Below are 25,593 nucleotides of genomic sequence, written 5' to 3' on the forward strand. Positions count from 1 at the left end.
TTATTTCCCTATCTTTAAAATAAATACCCCTCAATAAAAGCTAACTGGTGCTAAATGAAACTGGGGTGCTAGTCACCAGCACCTAAGAAGGGGGAAAAAGCTTGGTTGCGACTCAAACCAATAAAGGTAGAGAGAAGAGATATATTCAAATTTCTCAGGGAGTCCCTAGAAATCTCTGGGAGAGATAAATTTAGCTCTACTAGCTAGATATATATTGGACTACTTTTATATAAAAAACAAAATTTGTCTAACATTTTAGAGCAATTATTAAATGACATGATTAATATGTTCAAAAGGAAGATGTGATTGCTTTAGTGAGTTTTACTCTAATCCTTAGTCTGAGGGAATTCAGGTAATGAGAAATAATACTTAATACTGCTTAATTGAGAAATCTTGGCTTATAAGTCTTTATTAAAATATAAATTTTTTAAAAGCTTAAAAAATGTTCCCTTTTTCAAGCCCTTCGAAGAGTATTATACAAATATGTTCCATCTTTTGCAATGATGATTTACAGCTTTAAGTATAGATATTAGAATTTTGTTAGCATCTCTGTAGAAAATTACTTATATTTTAAAGATATAAAAATTTTAAAGGAAAGTTCTCTTAAGTCTAATTTAGGAAGTATGTTTGTACTTAAGAGCAAAGAAAATATTACAAATATTTTAAAGTTTTTTTAATATGATTTGTTTTATACTAATAACAAGAAAATAATGAAATCCTGAAAGCTGGTTTGTGAGAGAAAAATGTTACTGAAAAATATTCATTCTGCAAATCCTTTTAAATTGTTATATTGAGTGGATTGTTAGTGGGGAAAGGGAGTTTTTATACTACCATCAGACTGTTCTACTTTAGAGATAGTTCTGGATGACAATATTTTAAAAAACTAAATGTAAACTTCAGTGGGGCATACACTTAAATATTTATATGTAGAGACTCAAATTTGTGATTTCAACCTTGCCAGTCCTCCTACATTGCTTAATTGAACAGATGGGCTTTGCACTGTGCCCTAAAAACCATCTCACTTGATTACTGTGGTTTTAAAGAAACATCCAATATGAAAATTAACCTTTTTGAGAATGCTGCGCCTGTAATACATATGTATGGAATTACTTACTGATCTGGAGTATCTAATCCAATTTCAATTGCTGTGTGAATGAGAGAAGTGGTTTTTAATATAAACTTGCTTTCACCTTGAGCTCTACCAGTTAAGGTGCTGCAAACTGTTCCTAAATAGTTTCCATGAGATCATTATAAATGGCAACAATAAGATTATATGATGATCAACTCTGATGGATGTGACTCTCTTCAACAATGAGATGATTCAAACCAGTTCCAATTGTTCAGTAATAAAGTGAATCTGCTATACCCAGAGAGAGAACTATGGGAAATGAGTGTGGACCACAACATAGCATTTCTACTCTTCCTGTTATCGTTTCCTTGCATTTTTGTTTTCCTTCTCAGGTTTTTTTCTTTATTTCTAGATCTGATTTTTCTTATGCAGCAAGATAACTGTATAAATATGTATACATATATTGGATTTAACATATACTTTAACATATTTAACATATACTAGATTACCTGCCATTTAGGGGAGGGGGTGGGGGGAAAAGGAGGAAAAGTTGGAACAGAAGGTTTGGCAAGAATCAATGTTGAAAAATTACCCATGCATATGTTTTGTAAATAAAAAACTATAATATATAAAAAATAGTTTCCATGAATCTCTTATGCCCAATTCAAATTTTTCTTTCAATTACTTCTATTTTTCTAAATGTCTTTTATTTTAAAAGTCTGTTTCCAGTACTTTTTTTCCTAAAAAGTCCTATTCTAAAACCTCACAATTTAGTGGAAGAGACTCTGGGTTCTCAAAAAACATGCTAACATTGTTAAAGCTCTAACAGGTTTTAAAATGGTAGGAAAGGGAACAGACTGTCTCAGAATGGGAATAGTCTGGCTAAAGTCAGAGAGGCTCATTATCAAATTATTGATTTGGGGATGGCAGAACTCATGAAACCATTTATTAGGGCCCAGAGAGGTTGCAGTGAACATAGGGTATCTATCTTCTTTATGGATGACAATGTTCATAGGTGGCTGGAATACTCATACAGATGAAGTCACAGATCATCTGAAGGGTCCTTCTGGTTAGAAAACTTTTAAGATGCCATTTGCATGCAATTTTCAGCTACATTTTTGAGGTACATGTATAAGCTTACTAGGGGATAGATTAATAGAACTGAACCTTAGATGCTGTCAGGTGTGTTTTATCTGTATGGCACACTTTTATGTTCCTTCATATCATACAGTGACTATCTCTTGTCATTAGAATTTCTATTCATTTTTTAAAGCCCAACTCAGACACTTCTTATAATTTTACTCTTTTATCTCCTTAATTTTTAAAATGTTATTGTATATTCCAGTTTCATTTGTCACTCCCCACTCCCCACTCCTTCTCCCCTTTCCTCTCTCCAAGAAGGCATGGTTCAACTTTGTAGTTTCCCTAGTGCACATAGTAAGTACATGTCTTTACTTAGAAATAGAATTATTAAAGTTCTTGAAGAATATAACCTGTAATTGTTTAGGTCATATAAATTTAGAACCTACTTTCATCCTCCATTTATAAATCTATTGAATTTGCAGAGGTAAATGACAATGAACCAGCTACACAGCAGGAAAAAAAGGAGTGGAGGGTGGGTTCAGTTAAAACCAAGCCATGTCAGCAATCATACCAATGAGAAAGGTTTGTTGAATCTAGGGGGTAAAGTTGGATTTAAGGGCTTCCAGGAAAAATGTGAGAAACAATGATATAACATATTAAAACATATGCCAAATATGCAAAGGAATGCAAAATCTTTGATAGTGAGGGTGAAGTAGGGGCTTCGATTCGGTTTTTTTCTTTATCTAGCACCAACAAATTACTTTATCTGTTTTTTTTAATCCCTATTTCTTCCACTTCTCTATTTTTTCCCCTCTTCCTCTTCCTAGATATCCCATCACAGTCCCTTTCCCTTATCACTTTTCCAGCACCGGCTATTTCAATGCACCTGCTAGTGCAGCGGGCATTGAATGACGTCATTAGCATGACTGCATATTATGTCACTTGGCGCATAGATTCTTAAGAGAAATGAAAGGGGAAAAGGCATTAGCCTTTTGGAAGATTGGAAGAAAGCTGTGACCCAATGGTCAGAGCTGGAAGCTAGGGAAGGGTTCTACGTTAGATTGCACTTCTGTGCCTGAATGGAAGGAAGGAGAAGGTGAATTTGAGAAGCTAGTCCGGTGTCCCCGGGGAGGGGCGTAGGGTGCGCCCCTCAGAAGGGCGCGAGGGAGGGCGAGGGTCATCAGGAGAATATCGCCACGGTGTAGGAAGAGAGCGCACACGCTCGGAGATAGAGTGCGTGAGCGTGAAAGAAAAATGGAGAGGATCCTAGGGAGTGGGAAGTCAGCATGGATAGTCAAAGTGGTTAGAGTCGGAGGGAGGAGACGTAAATTAACTACTCGGGACCCGTTCGTCAGCCTCCCTCCGACAGGGAGGGCGGCAGCGCCATCCGACAGCGCGCGGCGGCGCGGCGTCGTGACGTCACGGCGGCGGCGGTGGTTGGCGCACTGTCTGGGACTGAAAAGTGTGAATTACGCCGAGCTCGCGCTGGCAGCGGAGTGAAGTCAGGACGAGGGGGAGGGGAAGACGAAGAAGGAGGGGGGAGGAGATAGAGGAGGAGGAGGAGGAGGAGGAGGAGGAGGGTGGCTGTGCGGCGGTAGAGAAAGCCAGTAGCCTGTCCCGGAGCCTCGCGCGCCCCTGGGTCTCGCCGCCGGCAGCAACGGTCTCTTCTCTCCCTCTGTGCTAAGCTCGCCTCCCCTTTTTAAAAAAATTCTTCTGCCTGCCCCGATTTTCTCTCCCCGGCCAACTGAAGATCCCGAGGCACCTCCGGGACTTTGCGGGACCCGCTCCGCTCCACACCCCCCTTCCCTCCTGACAATAGCGGGGCGCGCGTCTCTAACAGTCGCCGTCGCTGCTGCGTCTTCCCGGCGGGGGAAGTAGGGGGCGGTGGGGCTGGGGTGGGAGGGAGGGGGAGGGGGAGGCAGGGCCGGCCCCCGTCCCGGGGAGGCGTGAGTGCGGCTTCCCTTGCCGGGGTCCACGCCGCTGCCGCCTTCTCCTCCTTCTCCTCCTCCTCTTCCCTCTTCTTCTCCTCCTCCTCCTTCTCTCCGGCGCTGCCTGGGTCCCCCCGCCCGGCGGCTGCGGGGCTGCGGCGGGCCGGGGCCGGGCCGGGGAGCAGAGCGGCTGTATTCAATGGAAGTATGTTACCAGCTGCCGGTGCTGCCTCTGGACAGGCCGGTCCCTCAGCACGTCCTCAGCCGCCGAGGAGCCATCAGCTTCAGCTCCAGCTCGGCGCTCTTCGGCTGCCCCAACCCCCGGCAGCTCTCGCAGGTAACCGCCGCAGCCGCGCGCCCGACAGACCCTTCCCCTGCCCGCCGTCCCGCGCCGGCCCCGGCCCCCGCCCCCTTTCATTGTCTGTGGAGCTCCATTCTGTAACCTCGGGAATCCCTTCTGTTACCATCCCTATCCCCCGCAATCAGCCTGTTCATGCAGTCCTGCTCCCTTCCATCCAGAGAGGTGGCCTTTGGATGCTTACCTCCCCACCCCTCAATTTCGCCCAACTACACATAGACACACTTGTCTGCCTCCCTCCAACCACACACACACACACACTTGTCTGCCTCCCTCCAACCACACACACACAAACCACCCCTCAGCTCCTCCCAACTATACACATGCCTGCCCCCCATCCCAACACATAGTCCTGTCTCCCCAACCACGTACACACCTCGTTTGCCCCAAACCTCTATTCACTCCAGCCACACACGTCTGCCTTTTTCCATTCGCTTGCACACACAAGTACCCCCCCAATTGTCCCCAAAATACACCGCCCCCCCCCCCATTCCTTTCTCTTCCCTTCTATGACCAGCCTATTAAATAAAATGCCCGGTATTAACCCTCTGCTTTTCAACCTGACCCATCTCCCATCTAAAAATTCCCTGCCCCCTAGGTAACAGCCAGGAAAGAACACCTGTCCTCTTGTCACTTGACCCTTCTCCAGTTATACCCTTCCGCTTAGATTTTTTCTCCATCTTCGAAGTTCTTCTGAAATTAATCTTCTCTCGTTCTTTTAAGTGCGACTTTTTAACCTAAAAAATAAAAACAAAAAAACAAAAACCCAAACCGGAAAAAAAAAAAATCAATCCTGGACGAACCTTCCTCATTTTCTCTCGGCAGCCTTTACCCCTTGAACTTTGTACCTTACATTATAAAGAAAGAAAAAAAAAGTAAAGTTTAGAGAAAGATAAAATATATATGGTGACCAGAAATTTTAAGTGTAATTCCTACTTTTTAACTTTAGAACTTATTTGGAAGACAGGAGCAGCTGATGAGACTTCAGACAGAACAGAGTTGTATTGAATGAATGCTCTAGTATTTAGTCGAATAGTAGTCGAGAATTTAGTTGCCAGTCATCAAATGGTCACTTTGATAGAGTTGGTTCGGTTATTTATTACTTTTTTGTGATCAAGTGTGTTCTCTAAGTCTCTTTCCCTCTTTTCCTCTCTCTCTCCCCGTTCCTCTTTTTTTTTAGACTTAATTTCTCTTTATACTTCCTACATCCTTTGTAAGCTCCTTGAAGGGAATGTTAAACCATTATGTCTACTTGCTCATTTCAGGTGGTCAGTAAAAATTTCTTTAGTTAATAAGCAAATGAATTGTTTACTTTCAATACCTGCAAAGAAAAAGTATTTAAATTCCAACTCCTAAACCTGTTCTTCATAGGATGGTAACTGTTAATGGGAATCTAGTAGAAGTTAATCTAGTAACAGTAAATGTTACTTTTCATACACTTTCATTAAAGAATAAATTGTGTCATAGTACTAAAATGTATTTGATCACTGTTTCCATTTCTGTAAAAATGATGATAATTGTAATGATTTTACAGGTTATTGGGAGGAAGTTAATATATATAAAAGCTTAAAGTATTATGTAAATGTCAGCTATTATTCAGAAATAGCTTCTGAAAATCAATGACATGTCTTTCTTTATATGCTTATAGCATCCTTAGGTTTCAGAATCGTTGAATTTAAAATAACACTAAAATATGTGGCAGTAAGAAGTCTTGTTATTTTTCCCTACTTCTAAAGTAATATTTTGCTTTCACAAGCCAGCAGTTAAATGTTGATTTTCAAAACTGATTTCATTTCAAGATATAATCAAGAACACAATCACTACTTATAAGAGAATAAAATCATTTGTGCTCCCTATGAAGAAAAGATATAAGAAGGGATATCCCAAAGGGATTAAAGTAAGTAACGATGATCTCAGAGGTTTTTACCTGATGTTTTAATTAATCCAGAGAGACCAATTTTAAGTCCTGATATTTTCTTAGCTCATTTCCTAGTATGCATTTTAACTATATGATGGAATTTTGAAAGCATTATTGGTGGCAGATAAGAAGCAATAATAATTATATAGATATTTTCTACCAACCTCAAAGACATTTTCCATCCTTCTAAACCTGAAGCAAGCAGACTGGGATTTTTGTAAATCTAGATTATAAACTTCCATAATTAAAACTACTACTTTTCCTGATTAGTTCTTTGCTCAGTGTTTATTGAGTTACTTGGTATTAATACATTTTTTGTTGTTTTTTGGGGGAGAAGAATAGGATTGGAAAAGATAGGAGAACAGGGCCTTCATATTATAAAGAAGTATATGCTGGTGAAATCTATAGGTTATATTTTCTTAATGTCCAAGCGCAACAGATATATTTTTAAAGTCATTGCAAGGCCTAATAATGCAAAAAAGAAATGATTCTCAGCTTTTGTTCAGAGCTCTGGAAAATGAAAAGATGCTTGCCTGAAAGTTATTTTTCTTATTTAAATTTATTGTAGACATAACTTCTATTTAGATTTAGTTGCATTTTTGAAGTACTTATAAACCTTACTTTTTTGATTAGCATTAATTTTTATAATGAGCACGTTTCTATTGCACAACATTTGAAATGTTATCTTGTTCATTAACAGCATTTTTCATGTTAATCATATTAACGCTGTCATTGTTAGATATCAGCTTCAAAATAAATGACTACACTGTCAGCATTAAGGTACTTCACAAATCCATTGCTTATTTGGCAATTTCAGCTTTTTTGAAACAATAGCTGCATAAAACTATCACTACCACCTCCTAGGCAGCCAGTTAAAGAATTCTTAAAAGCTCTTAGTGGGGGAGAGAGAGAGAAAGGGAACCTTAAATAACACAACTTTCTCACTCTGTTAAAATACAATAATAGATTGTCATAATGATGATTCAGAATCAACAAGAAAAGATTGTTATGGGCACCAGCTTTAAGATAAAAACTTGCGATATTTTTGAAAGATAAAAAATGGTCAAGGTGTTTTAAATGTAAAGTGTTGTTCACAAGGAACAATTTTTAGTTGCTGACTTAAAAGTTAGAAAGGTCTTTGTCATCTAGTCCTGCCCCCCTCATTTTACAGATTAGAGAGCTTAAGTGATCTATTAAGGTGACAATTGGCAAAGACTGGATGTGAATCTAAATCTTCTGACCCATCCCACATGATCTGGAAAAAGCATGTGTGTAGAATACTTCCTCAGATATATTAGATAGATGACATTTAAATTGTATTGGATTTTTGTTATTAGATAATATGAATTTTTTTTTCAGATGATTAACTTTAAACTTATTTGAGCCTTACCAAATAAAATGAGAGAAGCATGTATTTGATTATTGGGTACATATTTAGATTCTCTTACCAGTTTAAAAAAATATTACAAGAGTAGTGATTTTGAGGAATATCTGTATTGGAATAGGAAATGCTTTTTGTTGGTGAGTTTAAATTCATGTCTGAAATCTTCCTGGGAGAATCAGAAATGAAATTTTACCTAGGGTAGAAATTTCCATCTGTACAGGAAATTTTAACATAATGCTATTGTCTGATTCATAAATTCAGCATAATCAGGTGAAAAGTCTTAAATTTATATTTTTCTTATTTAGCGTTATCCCATTCAATAAGTACAATTTGGGATATAACTTTTTGGTTTAGTTATTTAATGAGTTGTAAAGTTGACAGTTGCATTGAATTGTATAATAAGCCTTCAAATTTGTTTTCTATTTTTCTTTCACAAAATTTTCTATAAGTCTTCAGATTTGTTTATACAAACCCTTTCCCCTCTACCTCTTTTATTGATATATTTTACATTTTACAGTTTATGAGACGTTCCAGATCTTTCTGTTGAAGGGAAGAAAATGTGTTTCATCATTTCTGAGACCAAAATTGTTCACTAAAGAAAGCTAAATTCTTAGTGATTAGAGTGTACTTTTCATCTTAAGTATTTTAGTTGAGTACTGTTTATCCTGGTTCTGCTTATATAACACATCTTCCCCAAATTACTCAAATTACTTGCTATAATAGTGTTCCATTCCACTTGTATATCACGTTTGAATAGCCATTCCTTCGTAAATGGTGTCCAGTTGTTTTTTGTTTGTTTGCTCTAGGGAATCATTCTGAAGACACCATTTCTTTTTAAAATCATGCTGAATTATAAGGAGATGGGAGTAAGGACTGGCATCTTGGCACCATGAATGCATGTATATGCAAATGAGCATGTTTCTTCTCAGAACTCTTTTCTCACCTTTTGGATCATGTAGAAATCCCTTAAATCATAGTTGAAAGCCAAACAGTTTTTCATAGTCATTTATTCTGAGCTTGCTTTTAGTTTTCTTTCAGATCCATATTCAAGAGTAATAAAAGATATTTTCAGTGAGTTTGAAGTACAGTTTTGGTTGTATGGTGCCTTAGTTTGAATTAAATGCTGCTGGGCACAATGGTAGAGTCCACTTTTCCCTTCTTCTGTCATGACAGAAGATCTAGATTAAAATATTGCCTCTGACACATTGTCCCTGTGACTCTTAGTGAATCATTTAATGGGGCTGCTTCCATGGAAACTCTCCCAAGACTTCAAACTGCAAAGCAAATGACCTGGTACCTTATAGAGAACATTTCCTCACCGTTTTTCAGTGAAGTCACAGGTCCTATCCAAAAGAGGAGGATATTTTAAATAATCTTTTTGGTTATGATTGAAGATTTTCCAGGAAAAAACTACAGCACTGACTCTCTTGCCCCCAAAACAAAACCAAAACCAACCCAAAACACTCAAGCTTTTCATTATTTAATGAAGTTGCTGATGCCTGAAATTACAAAGCTAATATATTACTTTTATTGCCCTCTCCTGATCTCTTTTAAAATTTCAAGAGCCCTAGAAGGAATAAAACACTTAAGCTAAAAAGTTAGTCATCTGGGGCTTGAAGGAAATTGCTTGAGGTGACTTTTCTATGTGAACTGTATGGGATAGAGACCGACCTGTCTGAAAGTTTCTCTTAAGTGTTATTGTATCTAATTTTAACTTTGTGCTCAGACACTGATAACAATAACTGACATTGTAATAATACTTAAAGTTTGCAAAATACTTTACATTTGTTATCAATCTCATTGGAATTGTGTAACAGCCCAGTGAAGGAAGTCCCAGCAGTGATACCTCTCACACTTGGGATTTGAACCCCTGCCTTCCTAACTCTCAAGTCTCAATACCTTATCCAACAGACTTCTTGTTGCTATGATATAGCAGTAGCTTGGATTTATGAACGGCCACTTTGTTTGATCACTTGCCAAATCTTCCACTGCTCTGGGAGAGATAATAAAAAGAAAACTTTATTCTGTATTCTTAATCTGGGGTCTGTACTTAACATTTAAAAAAATAACTGTCATTATAATTGGTTTCCTTTGTATGCCTGTACATTTTATGTTATGCATTTAAATGGTGTGTTGTTGTAGCCTGAAATTACAATGTGTTCATATTACTTGGATTGCCCTCTCCAGGTACCCCTTTATTACTATTCAGAGAAGGGTTCACTAGCCTTCATGAGAATGCCAAAGGGTTCCACCACACCAAAGTGTGACAACTCCTGTAAATATTGATTTACAATATTTTAGATAATGTTTCAAAAAGACTGAATAAAAGATGCTACAGCAGTGTATTGTAAAGATTATTTACTCTTGACTAGCATACCATAGTATAATAGTGGGAATCCTATAAACAAAATGGACCACATTAATAATAAAAACAATAGTTACCACTTGGTTATTGTAATAGTAATATATTGTAATTACAATATACGAAATATTGTAATAATAACAATAGTTATTGTAATAATAGAAAAAGTCTTTACCAAAACAACAATCTATTACTAAATGTGAAAACAGCCTAGGAATAAATGGAATTTTTTCTTAACATAACAAATAGTTTCTTTCTAAAACCAAGAGTTAGCATCACTTGTATTGTGAAACATTAGTGAAGATCAGTTTAAGATCAGGTGTAAATGAAATACAATCATTTTCAAATCTATTATTTGGTAAATGTCTAGAATGTTAGACATACAATAAAATGAGCAATGATAGAAGCTATTGGTTCTTACTTTTAAACTTTTCCTATTGAATTGGGATATTTTGTAATAAAGTATTTATACTTGAATGACCTAATCATGACAAGAAAACTTGGAATTTTTATTTTATGTAAGATAAAAGATTTTACTTTTTCTTAAGCAGTTTTCCCAGAAATACTTTTTTCCCTCAAAAAACTGTTTTCATGTGTAAGTGATACCATTTTATCTAAAGACTTCTGATATAAAAATTTTGAACTTGAGTATGAATAAAATTGAAATGAAATAAATAAGTTGGGGAGGCAAGCAAAGTTGTTTCTTCTTCTTTTTTTAAAATTTTAGTTGTTTTCCACCCTGTATCTAGATAGTTTCTGATAATTAAGTATATATAGAGCTTGGCTGTTATCTCATATTTATGAGTCATATGTATTGTTCTTAATTTCAATTTTACTGGATCCATTCTCCTTGATTACTGCTCCCTGCTTCCATCTGGTGGTGGGGAAGTTCCTTGATCTTCTGAAGTCAATAGGCGACTTTAAGATCAGTTTTGGAGTAGAGGAAATGACCTTAAAGCAGTATCTAAATGTAAGCTGTTTTTGTTAGAAAAGAGTGAACTGATAAGAGGTGTAAATTATAACATGATTTCTTTAAAGAATTGGATACATAGTTTTATTGGTGGGCATACTCTGGCATTTGAGAAAGATTGCTATCCTTGGGTAAATTGGTACCTGGTCTTTCTTTGAGATTTCTGCTTGACAATTTGGAACTATGCTCAAAAAGTTATCAAACTGTGCATACCCTTTGATCCAGCAGTGTTTCTACTGGGCTTATACCCCCAAAGAGATACTAAAGAAGGGAAAGGGACCTGTATGTGCCAAAATGTTTGTGGCAGCCCTGTTTGTAGTGGCTAGAAGCTGGAAAATGAATGGATGCCCATCAATTGGAGAATGGTTGAGTAAATTGTGGTATATCAACGTTATGGAATGTTATTGTTCTGTAAGGAATGACCAGCAGGATGAATACAGAGAGGACTGGCAAAACTTACATGAACTGATGCTAAGTGAAATGAGCAGAACCAGGAGATCATTATATACCTCAACAATGATACTGTTTGAGGATGTATTCTGATGGAAGTGGATCTCTTCGATAAAGAGAGCTAATTCAGTTTCAATTGATCAAAGATGGGCAGAAGCAGCTACACCCAAAGAAAAAACACTGGGAGATGAATATAAACTGCTTGCATTCTTGTGTTTCTTCCCGGATTATTTATACCTTCTGAATTCAATTCTCCCTGTGCAACAAGAAAACTGTTTGGTTCTGCATATGTATATTGTATCCAGGATATACTGTAACCTATTCAACATGTAAAGGATTGCTTGCCATCTGGGGGAGGGGGTGGAGGGAGGAGGGGAAAAGTCGGAACATAAGTGAATGCATGGGATAATGTTGTAAAAAATTACCCTGGCATGAATTCTATCAATAAAAAGTTATTTAAAAAGAAAAAAAAAGAAAAAAAAAGAGATTTCTGCTTGAGATCAGAATATATTATTTTGCATTTAGTCTGGTTCTTGGCTAACTTGTACAAGTCGTCAGATAACAAAGTTGCCAGGCCATATTGAAAACTTGGAAAACTATAGGACTTGCCAGTACTTAGAAAATTTTGATGATCCACATCACATTGAGACCTTGATAAAGGACTTTTGGGGTGATTGTTCTCTTTAAAAGGGAATTTGAACTTCACAAAAATATTAGTTTTCAGTTCTTTTAAGTAATAATATATATATTTTAATAGCAGAGTATATCTAGTATTTTTGTGTGCTTGTAGATCAACTAGTAGTTTAGGACCAGGAAGACTGTAGTCAGGAAGACCTACTGTTCAATCAATTGTGTGTCTTACTTTGAGTAGTTAGTTTTGTGGTCTTGAGCGAATCACTTCTCCTCTAAGTGCTTTGTACAATTCCATAAATTGGTTAAAGTAATCAAGCAACTAGACTTTATAACAAAGCAAACATTTGAAACAAAGTCTGTATCAATGAATTTGAGGAGCAGTTAAGCAAATTACACTATATGAATGTTACTGCACCATAAGAAATGATGAATGTGAATAATTAAGAGAAAGGTAGAAAGACTTTTGAACTGATGCTTGGTAGAATAAACAGCACTAGAAAAACAGTTTGCACAGTGAGAAACTTTATAAACAAAACAATAAAATGAAATTAAACCCTGTAAATTATAATGGTCAAGCTTAACTCAGGGAATAGTTGAAAAAAAATAATGCTTTTTAACCTCATTTTATATTACCCTACTCCCTCCCCTCATCTCTAGTTTTGTGATTTAACCAAATGCTTCATGTCCTTTTTCTGTACCTTTGTGTTGCCTATTCCCCATACTTGGAATATACTCCCTCCTTACTTCTACATCATAGAACCCAATCTTCTTTCAAGATGCATTTCAAGAATCACTTTATCACCTTCTAAGTGAAGATTTTCTTGACTCCTTCAGTTCTAAGTGTCCATCCTCCTATATTCTATTTTTTGTCTTTATTCTATTTTTTATATTTGATGTATGTATGTATGCACATGCATATATATAGATCTCTCTACTTTTGTGTACATGTATTCTCTCTCTTATCAACACAGTTGTTGGAATCTTTACACTCAGTTGCAATTTGAAATGTAGTTTTGGGCATGGCCAGTTCAGGAATTTTTGTTTGACTATATGTTTGTAATAGAGGTTTTATTTCTCTTACTTTCTCATTGTGTGAAGCAATATGGGTGAAAAGGTAGATATTTATTTGAAAAAAAAATTTTAATGTAATTTAAAGAATAAAAATAGGGGCTGTTAGGTAATGTCATGGGTAGAACACTAGTCTTGGAATTAGGAGGCTCTCAGTTTAAATTAGGTTACTAGCTTTCTGACCCTGGGCAAGTCACTTAACCCCCATTGCCTGCTGCATTCCCCTCCAAGACCCAACACCACCACAAATGAACAAAACTCCTCAACAAACCAAAAACAAAATAAAATGTGGGTCTTTGTTTTAGAGGGAATCTTGAGTTTATTGATCTTTGTAGTTTGCCAAAACCAATTCAGCCACTTCCCTCCCTCCACACTCACCTTTTCCCTTTCTTTGCTTGAATATATATATATGTATGTATATATACTTATCGGCTCTCCTGTTAGAATACAAACTCTTTGCTTGTGGGGATTGTTTAATTAAATTTGTATCCTAAGCACCTAATTGTTTTATTAATTATATTTGTATCCTAAGAGCCTAGCACATATTAGATCCTTAATAAATATGAGTTGGTTGATTCTCTATTCCTTTATAGCAGATATGGGAAAATTCAGTTTTTTCGGGCATGGAATGTTATATATATTGTCAAATATGGGTTAGGTGCTAAGTTTTGCTAAATTATTTTTTTCCTTTTTAAAAATCTTTATTAAAAGGAAGCTGGCCAATTTGGGAAGGCTATCTTTAGAAAAATGTGATGGAAAAGACAAATTCAGTCAAGCGAAATCTTGATAGAGCTGTAATAGACTCAAGTTGCAATTGAGACATAGTTTTGGACATGGCTAGTTCAGCTTGGCCTTGACAAATTGTAAAGTTCAAGCTTTTCTCTCTTCATGTTTTTATTTTTTTTCATTAAATATTATTATTTTTTCAAATAAATAGTCATCTTTTCTCCTTACCTTGCTGCAAGAAAAATAAAACTTGTATTACAAATATATAAAGTCAAGCAAAACAAATTACTACATTGTCCATGTCCAAAAAAAAAAAAAAAAGCCTTAATTTGCCTTGAGTCTGTCACATTTCTATCAAATGGTGAGTAGCTTGTTTCATAATCCTCTGGAATTGTAGTTGGTCATTTTGTTGATCAGACTTCCTCTTTGAAAGTAATGTATCTACAAAATTGTTTTTGTACAAATTATTCTCCTGTTTCTGCTCACTTTACTCTGCATCTGTTTCTACAAGTCTTCCTAGGTTTCTCTGAACTATACTTTTCATCATTTCACGTGCAATAATATTTACATAGTACTACTATAAATGCTTATTTCCTTTCTTTATATCTTACAGCACAATAGTAGTCTATCATATTTATGTACTGTAACTCATTCAGCTATTCTCTAATTGGTAGACACTCTCTTAGTTTCCAGTTCTTTGAAACCTCCTGCATCCCCTAATTTCTATAAATATTTTTGTACATAGGGTCCTTTATTTCTTTGAAATATAAATCTACTATTGGTATCACTGAGTCAAAGGATCATTGTTTAGTAGCTTTTAAGGCTTTTCCTAATTGGTAGGATTAATTCGTAATTACCAACATTAATGCACTGATATGTTAATTAGTGTATTAATAAATCTGTTTTCCCATTAGTTCTTTTAGCATTTGCTTTTCTTTTCTTTTCTTTTTTTTTTTTGGTCAATTTTGCCAGTCTGGATAAGTGTGAAGTAGAATCTCCAATTTGTTTTATCTGCATTTCTTTATTAGTGACTTAGAGCATTTTCATACAAATATTAATAGCTTGAATGTCTTTCTTTGAAAACTTCCTTTTTCTTACTTTTGACCAAGTATCAATTGGATAATGACTCTTATAAATTTGACTCAGGTTTCTCTATATCTTAGAAATGATATCTTTATCAAAGAAACTTGCTGTAAAGATTTTTTTTTTTCTTATCAGCTCGTCTAGTTTTAACTAATTTGGTTTTGGGCAAAAATTTAAATTTATATAATCAACATTTTTTATTTTGCCTATTATGATTCTATTTTATTTGGTCATGAATTCTTCCCCTATCAATAGATCTAAGAATTTCTTCTTTGTATAATATGTGATGTCATCCTTTATGTCAATCATTCTTATCCATTTAGAGCTTATTTGCCAATTTATTTTTTTGTTTTCCCAACATTTTTGTCAATACAATCATTTCTACTCTGATGATACATACACTTTATTAAAATTCAATGTGCTCTGCAAAATCAAGAAATTGAAACTTTAAGGCTTATGGGGAAAATAGGGTTGGAATATAATAGAAGCGTCCATTGGTGACATAGAAAAGACAAAGACGTCATAAAAATGGTAAAGGCAAAGGCTTCATAAAAACGGTAATGCATATAGTTTTTTACATATTAAATAGTTATGTGAAGAAATGCATAAGTACTATAATATATTGTGGGATTTAATCTGTTGCTTTAATATGGGGCCGTATTAGCTTTAGGGATTTGAGACCATGGTAGGTCATCAAGTAGAAAGGTGTGAAGATCAGCTTCTCTGCTCACAATTCATACTGCACCAAAAGATATACAAATGATAGTTTGCCTTGGAAAAAAAACCCTAAAGTAATTTTGTGGTTGATGTGTCTGTTAGAAAGATTGTAGTCTGTAAATTTACTTTGTGAAGTAATGTAATGTTCTGCATTCTTGCTTTCTTTTAAAATTAAATCTAGCATAATAAGCAAACTAAAATTCATGTTATGTTCAGATTATTCCCCAGTATATTCAATCAAGTTGGAAGAAATTAAAGTTTTCAAAACTAAACAAGTCAGCTAAGCTGACTATGGCGAGTTCTTGCCTTAATAGCTGGAATCTTTGAATGGAGCTGGAATCAAATGCTAGGTTCATGCCCTTCTTTATATTATAGTATCTAATCTGTTTTTTACTAATTTGAATTTCCATTTCTTAACTCAAACTTCCCTTTCCATTTCTTAAGTCGATACCAAATTGTTTTAATGATTCAGTTTTGTATGAGATTTGAGACTATTAGATCCCTTTCCCATTTTTTTTTTTCAATTCTCTTTAGATTCTTGTAACTTTATCTAAATGTATAAAGCATTCTATTTTGATATAACATGGAATAAGTTAATTTAAAGAATACTGTTATTTTTATTAAATTGATTTAGCCTGCCCATACAAGTAATATATTTTCAGTAACTTAATTCTGTCTTGATTTGTGTAAGGGTGTTTTGAACTTGGATTTATATGGTTCCTGTATTTGTCTTAGCAATAGATTCCTAAGGAGTTTATATTTTCCATAGTTATTTTCTACAGAATTTCTCTTTCTGATGAATTTTATTGGTAATATACCACAATACTTAATGTTTATGTGAGTTTATTTCACATCCTATCACTTTGTTAGTTGTCATAGTTTTTTTTTATTATTTTAGTTATTTAAAGTTAATTTTCTAGAATGGAAATCTATGCCTGCCTATCCTTATGCTTTGTCCCTCAATTTCTTTTCTTGTCTTACTGCTATAGTTAGCATTTTTAGCATTCTAATAAATAGATGTTAATGAATATTCTTGCTTTACCCTTGATGAAAAAAACTTTCTATTTTCATTATAGATAATGCTAGCTCTTGGTTTTAGGTAGATAATATTTATGGAAACTTAAATAAACAAATATGTATATAGTCGATATTATTGTGTGCCAGAACTTGTGCTGAGGGCTTTAAAAATATCTGCTTTGTTCTTTATAATATCTCTTTGAGGTATGTGCTGTTATTTTCCCCATTTTATAGTGAGGAAACTGAAGCTAATATAGGTAAGTGATTTGCTCAGGAGAACACAATTTTTAACAAATTTTCCTGTATTTTCTAATGATTTTTAAAAAACAAGAATGGGAATGACAGAGCATCAGAAGCTTTTTTCTTCATCTCTTGATAATAATCATGTTTTTATTATTCTTGTTATTAACATGTTCATATGTTTGCAGTTTTTCTAATAATGAACCAGCCTTAAGTTCCTGCTGTAAGTCCAAGCTTATCATAATGTATGATATTTATAATATATTTCTGGATTCTCCTTGTTTGTTTTTTTAATTTTGTATTAATATTATGGATATTGGCCTATGACTTTCTATCTCTAGTTTGATTGTTCCTAGTTTAGACACTAAGACTATATTTGTATCATAGAAAAAAACTGGTAAGATCTCTTCTTTTCCTGTTTTTTTTTTCCAGTTTATGTAGAATTGTGTTGAAGTAATAAAAAAAAAAGTTGATAGAATTTATTTGTAAATCCACCTGGTCCTGAGGTTTTTTTCTTTGAGAAATTAATTTATGGCTCGTTGAATTTATTTTAAAAGATTTTTCAAGGTCTGATTTCTCGTTCTGTTAATCTGGGCATTTTGTGTTTTTGTTCATCCATTTTATTTGGAGTGTTATTTGTATGTAATTAGGCAAAATAGTTCTTAGTAGATTCTTTTTTTATTTGTTGCAAATTCATCTTTTTTATTTGGATACTTGTAATTTGGCTTTCTTTTTAAATCACATTACCTTAGTGGTTTTATTAATTTAAAAAAAATCTTTGCTTTTTATTTTATTAATCACTTTGATTTTTAGAATTTCTATTTTTGTATTTATTGGGGAATTATTTTTTTTGTTTGTTTTTCAGGTTTTTTAGCTTCATAACGAATTGAGTTATTCTTTCTATTTTATAGATAAAAGTGTTTTAGAAACAGAAATTTTCCTCTATGAATTTCTTTGATTCCCTTCATCTATTGATAATAATCATTTTTTTATTAATCTTCTTACTATCGTGTTCATAATATTTGCATTTTTTTAAATAATCAACCAGCCTTAAGTCCCTGCTGTAAGTCCAAGCTAGTTATAATGTATGATATTTATGATATATTTCTGGATTCTCCTTATTTTAAGTTGTTTTAAAATTTTTTGTATTAATATTAATTATGGATATTGGTCTATGATTTTCTTTCTCTAGTTTGATTGTTCCTAGTTTAGGCACCAAAACTATATTTGTCCCCAATTTTGTTTAATTGTTTAATTTTTGTCATTATCTTTGATGAAATAAATAGTTTTTATAGCGTTGTTATTTGATTCACCTATTCTTTAAGATTAAGGTATTCCATCTTCAATTTACAATTTTTTTCCAATGGGTTTTTTTTTGGTTGAATATGCATTGTGGTCTATAAAATAATGCATTTTGTTATTTGTACTTTTTTTTTGCATTTATTTCTGAAATTTTTATGCCCTAATGAAATATTCAGTTTTTATGAAGTTGCCATAGATAGCTTAGGAATTTGTATGCTTTTTTAATTTCTATTCAGTAATGTCCAAAAGTTTGTCTTGTCCAGCTTTCCTAAAATCTACTAAAGTATTTTACTTCTTTTATTCATTTATTTGTTTTTGTTTTTGGTTTTGGTTTGGTTTTCATTTTTTTGATTAGGTTAATCTAGGTCTGGAAGGAGGTAAATTGTGGCCCTCCACTAATATAAAGTATATTTCTCTTAACTGTTCCTTTAAGTAATTGAATGTTGTACTAATTAGTGTATGTATTATTAATAATGAGTCATTGTCAATGGTACCTATTAGCAAAAGATAATTTTCTTGTTAATTGTCTTTTATGCCGTTGCTTTGTCAAACATCATACTTACCCTGCCTTTTTTTTTTTTTTTAAACTTTTCACTGAAGCAGAATAGAATTTACATCAGTCTTTTTTTTTTTTTTAAACTACTTTGTTTTTCTGTTTCCACATTGTTTCATGTAAAAAACATATTGTTGGATTCTGGTTTCAGATCCATTCTGCTATCTTCTATTTTATGAGTGAGTTTATCCTATTCATATTCATAGTTATGGTTTCCAATTGCCCATTTCTCTAGATCTTATTCTCTTATACTTTTCATTCTCTATTTCCCATTCTCTAGGTTTGGTAAAATCTGCTTCTGCTTCCCTTTTTCTTCCCCCTTTTCCTGGTCCTCCCCAACTCCAGTGCTCAATAATAACTTTTTGTCCTTTTCTTTTAAACTCCTCTTTGAAATCCATCCTTTTCAGTATAATTTGCCTAAAATTAATCTCCCTTAATCTGCCCTTTCTCTTTTCCTTCCTTTACCCTTTTCCTCCTTTTTTTTTTTTTTTTTTTTTTTTTTTGCGCTGAGGCAATTTGAGGTTAAGTGACTTGCCCAGGATCACAATGCTAGAAAACGTTAAGTGTCTGAGACCAGATTTGAACTCGGGTTCTCCTGACTTCAGGGATGGTCCTCTATCCACTGAACCACCTAGCTGCCCCCTTTCCCTCCTCTTTACCTGTTCAGTGAAATGTGTTTTTGTATCCAAGGTTATATATTTATATTCTCTCTTCTTTAAACATTTAAGATGGTAATAAGATTCAAATGTCACCTGTTTCCCACCTCCCACTCATTTCTCATTTGTGCAACTTTTATTTGAGTACTCCAATTATTTGCAATAATTTTTCTCTTCTGACTCTCTTTTGTACTGTATCTGCCCAACTCCCACTGCAGTATATCCTCTTTCTTTCCCTTTTTCTTTTAAGATCCTCGACACATTACAAAAAGCATTCCTAGACTCTTTCTTTAATTAGACTTTCCAAGATGATGATAGTTATCATCTTCCTATTTAGAATATATAGTTGGTCCTTGTTTAGTTCCTTATACTTGATTTCTTTTTACTCTTGTGTTTGTATTTTTTAAAATATATTTTTATTTTTTAAAGCTTTTTATTTTTAAAATATATGCATAGGTAGTCCTCAACACTTACCCCCATAAAACCTTTATGTTTTTCTCTCTCCCTTTTTCCCCATATCCTCACCCAGATGGCAAGCAATCCAATATATGTTAAACATTTGCAGTTCTCCTATAAGTATTTTCACAATTATCATGCTGCACAAGAAAAATCAAATCAAAAAGAAAAAAAAAAAGAAATTGTAAACACCAATGAAAAAAAGTGGAAAAAATACTATGTTGTGATCTCCACTCAGTCCTCACAGTCTTCTCTCTGAGTGCAGATGGCTCTCTTCATCTTTTGTATTTGTATTTCAAAGTTTATACTTAACTCTGGCATTTTTATTAAAATCCTTGATTTTGTTAAAGGTCTATGATTGGATTTTTTAAAGCAATATTTGTTTTGTTGTTTAAATAATTTTTGGTTGTCTTTCCCAGTAAGATCAGGAGTGAAACAAGGTTGTCCATTATCACCATTATTATTCAATATTAAAAACCCAAGCTTCAGCAATGAGTCGAGAAAGAGATTAAAGGAATTAGAGTAGGTAATGAGGAAACCAAACTGTCACTTTTTGCAGATGATATGATGGTATACTTAGAGAACCCCAGAGATTCTACTAAAAAGCTATTAGAAATAATTCATAACTTTAGCAAAGTTGCAGGATACAAAATAAATCCACATAAATCCTCAGCATTTTTATATATCACTAACAAAATCCAACAGCAAGAGATACAAAGAGAAATTCCATTCAAAATAACTGTCCATAGCATAAAATATTTGGGAATCTGTCTACCCAAGGAAAGTCTGGAATTATATGAGCAAAATTACAAAAAACTTTCCACACAAATAAAGTCAGATTTAAATAATTGGAAAAACATTAAGCGCTCTTAGATAGGCCGAGCAAATATAATAAAGATGACAATACTCCCTAAACTAATCTATTTATTTAGTGCTATACCAATCAGACTCCCAAGAAAATATTTTAATTATCTAGAAAAAATAACAAAATTCATATGGAATACTTTTTGGTTGTAAGTCTATGTCTTTTGCCTTCTGGAATATTGTACTCTGAATTTTCTTCTTTATAAGTGGTAGCTGCTAAATCTTGTATGAACTTGGCTGTAGTTCCCGAGTATCTGAATTCTTTTATTCTGGCTGTTTACGACATTTTTTTCCTTTGACTTAGAAGTTCTGGTTTTAATTTTTAATGGTCCTGGGAATGTTAGTTTAATTTTTTTAAAGAGAGAACTGGTAAATTCTATTTTCTTTTTTGCCTTCTTGTTTAAATAAATTCAGGTAGTTTTAGGATTTCTTGAATGTGATGTATTAAACCCCCTCTCCTTTTTTGGGGAGGTGGGTTATGGCTTTCAGGTAATCCACAGTGATTCTAAAATTATCTTTTCATGATCTTTTTTTCCTCTTGTTAATTATTTTTGCTTGGTAGCTCAGTGGTACAGTGAATAGATTACTGAGCCTCGAGTCAGGAAGGCCTCAGTCAACATCTGATCTCAGATATTTACTAGCTGTGTGATCTTGGGAAAGTCACTTCACTTCTATTTGCCTTAGTTTCTTTAACTTTAAGATAAGCATAATAATAACACCTATATCTTGTTGTTAGATTCAAATGAGATAATTGTAAAGTGCTTGGCACAGTTCCTGGCACAAAGTAGGTGCTATATACATGCTAGCAATTATTATTACTAGTATTGTGCTGTACCTCACCTTTTCTTCTATTTTTTCATTTTTTGACTTTGTTTTAATATTTCTTGTTGTTTCAGAGTCATTAGCTTCTATTTAGTCCATTTTAATTTTCAAGGAATTTGTTATCTTGGGTCAGGTTTTATATCTCAGGTTATAAGCTGTTAATTCTTTTCCCAGATCTTTCATAGCTTTAATTTCTTTTTCCATTTTCTCTTTCTTGCTCTCAATTGATTAAAAAAAGCATTTTAAAACTTTTTTTTTGTTTAATTTTCCTTTATCTCTTTAGGATTTCTAGTTGAATTTGTGCCTAAACTATGGGGTTGTTTTTTGTTTTTGTTTTTTTAAGCTTTCCTTCTAGGTGTTTTGGACCATTTTTTTTTCTTTTAAGTTTGTGTCAACTGTCACCATAATAGATAATAACTTTTAAGGAAGAATTTTTTGTTTGTTGACTCAAAGTATATCTTAAAATGTTAAGGCTGTATTTTATATTCTTCTGGGAAAAAAATTGGACTCTTGAGTCCTTATTTTGTTTTCATGGAGTGTAGACTATTATGTCATTCAGGATCTCAAGATTTGCTTAGGCTAGAGAACTATTTGGTTCCAATGTTTCAGGTTCTGAAGTGTTTTAATCCAGAGCAAAGTCTGATCACTACTTTCCTGATCTGAGCTATATAAATTCTTAACCTGAGTTTGGGTCTCTGCAACAAACACTGTTGTCAACTTGGCTCTGTTTGGAAATTCCAGTAGGCAGTTGCTGGACTCAACTGTCAGCCAACTAGAAAGCTCTGCAATTTCAGAGTTTTAGAACTGCAGGCCTTACTTTGGTCCTGGATTTCTGCCAATGTTATCCTGTTGCAGGCTTCAGACTGGAATGTAGGCTAGAAGTGAGACCCCATTTAGCTCCTGGGATCAGATATCCAGCTGCTGTTTGCTTTTTAAAAAAAATTTAAATAAGTTTTTATTGATGACTTCTATGTCACTAGTCCCTCAAACACTAGAAGATCTATTCCATTTTATGTCCACTTTGTTCTTCTAATTTCATTTACAATTGTTGTCAGGATGATCTGGCTCAGCTGTTTCTCAAAAATTTGATGACTTTTTTTTTTTTTTCCTATTACACAGTTGCTTTTCACTTATTTATGAGGTGATATGGCAGGGTAGCAGCCCTCTGCTGGTATGGTCTGGGATTCCCTTGGGATCTTTTCAACAGGTCTTTGAAGTGGAAACTATTTTCATAATAATGCCAAAGATTCTTTGGGGAGTCCTCAATAATTTTTAAGAATATATAGGAGTTTTGAGAGGAGAAACTAGATAGATGACCCAATGATAGAGTGGTGGGCCTGGAGTCAAGAGGACTTGAGTTCATATCTGGCCTCCAGACACTTTTACTAGTTCTGTGATCCTAGGTAAGTCATTTAATATCTAATTGCTTTAATCCGCTGGAGAAGGAAATGGCAAAGTATTTTAGTATTTTTTCTTTTTCTTTCTTTTTTTTGTTCTTAAATTTATTTATTTATTTATTTATATTTTATTTTATTTTATTTTATAATAACTTTATATTGACAGAATCCATGCCAGGGTAATTTTTTTTTACAACATTATCCCTTGCACTCGCTTCTGTTCCGATTTTTCCCCTCCTTCCCTCCCTCCACCCCCTCCCCTAGATGGCAAGCAGTCCTATATATGTTAGATATGTTGCAGTATATCCTAGATACAATATATGTTTGCAGAACCGAACAGTTCTCTTGTTCACAGGGAGAATTGGATTCAGAAGGTAAAAATAACCCGGGAAGAAAAACAAAAATGCAAATAGTTCACATTCATTTCCCAGTGTTCTTTTTTTGAGTGTAGCTGCTTCTGTCCATCATTTATCAATTGAAACTCAGTTAGGTCTCTTTGTCAAAGAAATCCACTTCCATCAGAATACATCCTCATACAATATCGTTGTCGAAGTGTATAATGATCTCCTGGTTCTGCTCATTTCAGTTAGCATCAGTTCATGTAAGTCTCTCCAAGTCTCTCAGTATTCATCCTGCTGGTCATTTCTTACAAAACAATAATATTCCATAACATTCATATACCACTATTTACCCAACCATTCTCCAATTGATGGACATCCATTCAATTTCCAGTTTCTAGCCGCTATAAACAGGGCTGCCACAAACATTTTGGCACATACAGGTCCCTTTCCCTTCTTTAGTATCTCTTTGGGGTATAAGCCCAGTAGAAACACTGCTGGATCAAAGAGTATGCACAGTTTGATAACTTTTTGGGCATAATTCCAGATTGCTCTCCAGAGTGGTTGGATTCATTCACAACTCCACCAACAATGCATCAGTGTCCCAGTTTTTCTGCATCCCCTCCAACATTCATCATTATTTTTTCCTGTCATCTTAGCCAATCTGACAGGTGTGTAGTGGTATCTCAGAATTGTCTTAATTTGCATTTCTCTGATCAATAGTGATTTGGAACACTCTTTCATATGAGTGGTAATAGTTTCAATTTCTTCATCTGAAAATTGTCTGTTCATATCCTTTGACCATTTATCAATTGGAGAATGACTTGATTTCTTATAAATTAGAGTCAGTTCTCTATATATTTTGGAAATGAGGCCTTTATCAGAACCTTTAACTGTGAAGATGTTTTCCCATTTTGTTGCTTCCCTTCTAATCTTGTTTGCACAAAGGCTTTTTAATTTGATATAATAAAAATTTTCTATTTTGTGATCAGTAATGGTCTCTAGACCATTCATCTTTGGTCACAAATTTCTTTCTCCTCCACAAGTCTGAGAGATAAACTATCCTATATTCCTCTAATTTATTTATAATCTTGTTCTTTATGCCTAGGTCATGGACCCATTTTGATCTTATCTTGGTATATGGTATTAAGTGTGGGTCCATGCCTAATTTCTGCCATACTAATTTCCAGTTATCCCAGCAGTTTTTATCAAATAATGAATTCTTATCCCAAAAGTTAGGATCTTTGGGTTTGTTAAACACTAGATTGCTATAGTTGACTATTCTGTCTTGTGAACCTAACCTTTTCCACTGATCAACTCTAGTATTTTTTCCAAGAAAACTCCATGAGTGGCAGGTAGGTGGCACAGGAGATAAAGCACAATCTCTGAAGTCAGGAACATTTGTGTTCAAATCTGACCACCAACACTAGTTTTGTTTGTTACATTGGGCAAGTCACTTAATACTGATTGCCTCCATAAACAACAAGAAGAAAACTTCATGTACAATATGGTAACAAAGAGTTGGACATGATTGAACAACAGCAAAAAGGGTTCTGAGACCAAAAGGTTTTTTGAGAACTGTAATGGTAGGATATAGTCTTTCTCCATCTTAGTTTTATGCTTTTTACAAATTACTCTAATTGATATTACTATAGTAGGGTATAGTCTTTCTCCATCTTAGTTTTATGCTTTTTACAAATTACTCGGTAATTGATATTACTTTTGGCTGCTCTATCTCATTTCTTGGCAAGGAGGTGGAATGTTTGGGTGCAAATGTTTCTGGGCTTTTTCTTTTTCCTTGTGGTGACTTGCAACAGATTAACTTCTCCAAGAATAGTGATAGTGGCTGTCTTTGCTTTTGTTGATTTTTTTTTTTTTTCCTGAATTGACAATTTACTTGAAAGAGCTCCAACCTATTTAATCATATATAATGTCAGGTCCTCATCTTTATCTCCCTCTTCCCCTATTTGATATTTTGAATTTTGTTACAAACCTCGAGACTGCATAAAGATAATTCACAAAAATACAAATTTTTAGAGGTGTAAGGAATCTCAGCAGTCATTAAAAATGACTCATTTGTAGCCACTTGTTTGATATCTGTTAAGATAACAGTTTCAGTTTTAATAAACACATTTAATATCTTCTGATTCCACTTGAGAAAAATATTCATGATATTCAGGTATGAAACTTTGTAGTTTT

The 25,593-nt window shown here is 34.2% G+C and overlaps 1 protein-coding gene across 2 annotated transcripts in view; it reads left to right on the forward strand.

Moving 5' to 3' along the window:
* Window positions 1–1,969: 1,969 nt before the first annotated feature.
* The window catches only part of PDE7A (phosphodiesterase 7A), a 131,842-nt gene continuing 108,218 nt past the window's right edge, over window positions 1,970–25,593 (forward strand). For both annotated transcript variants that reach the window (XM_051970107.1, XM_051970109.1), the window contains exon 1: window positions 1,970–4,417. In XM_051970107.1, the coding sequence (XP_051826067.1) occupies window positions 4,280–4,417 (138 nt within the window). In that variant the 5' untranslated portion in view covers window positions 1,970–4,279. The remainder of the gene's footprint in view (window positions 4,418–25,593) is intronic.

Source organism: Antechinus flavipes, chromosome 1, assembly GCF_016432865.1.
Source record: "Antechinus flavipes isolate AdamAnt ecotype Samford, QLD, Australia chromosome 1, AdamAnt_v2, whole genome shotgun sequence".
Classification (NCBI taxonomy): domain Eukaryota; kingdom Metazoa; phylum Chordata; class Mammalia; order Dasyuromorphia; family Dasyuridae; genus Antechinus; species Antechinus flavipes.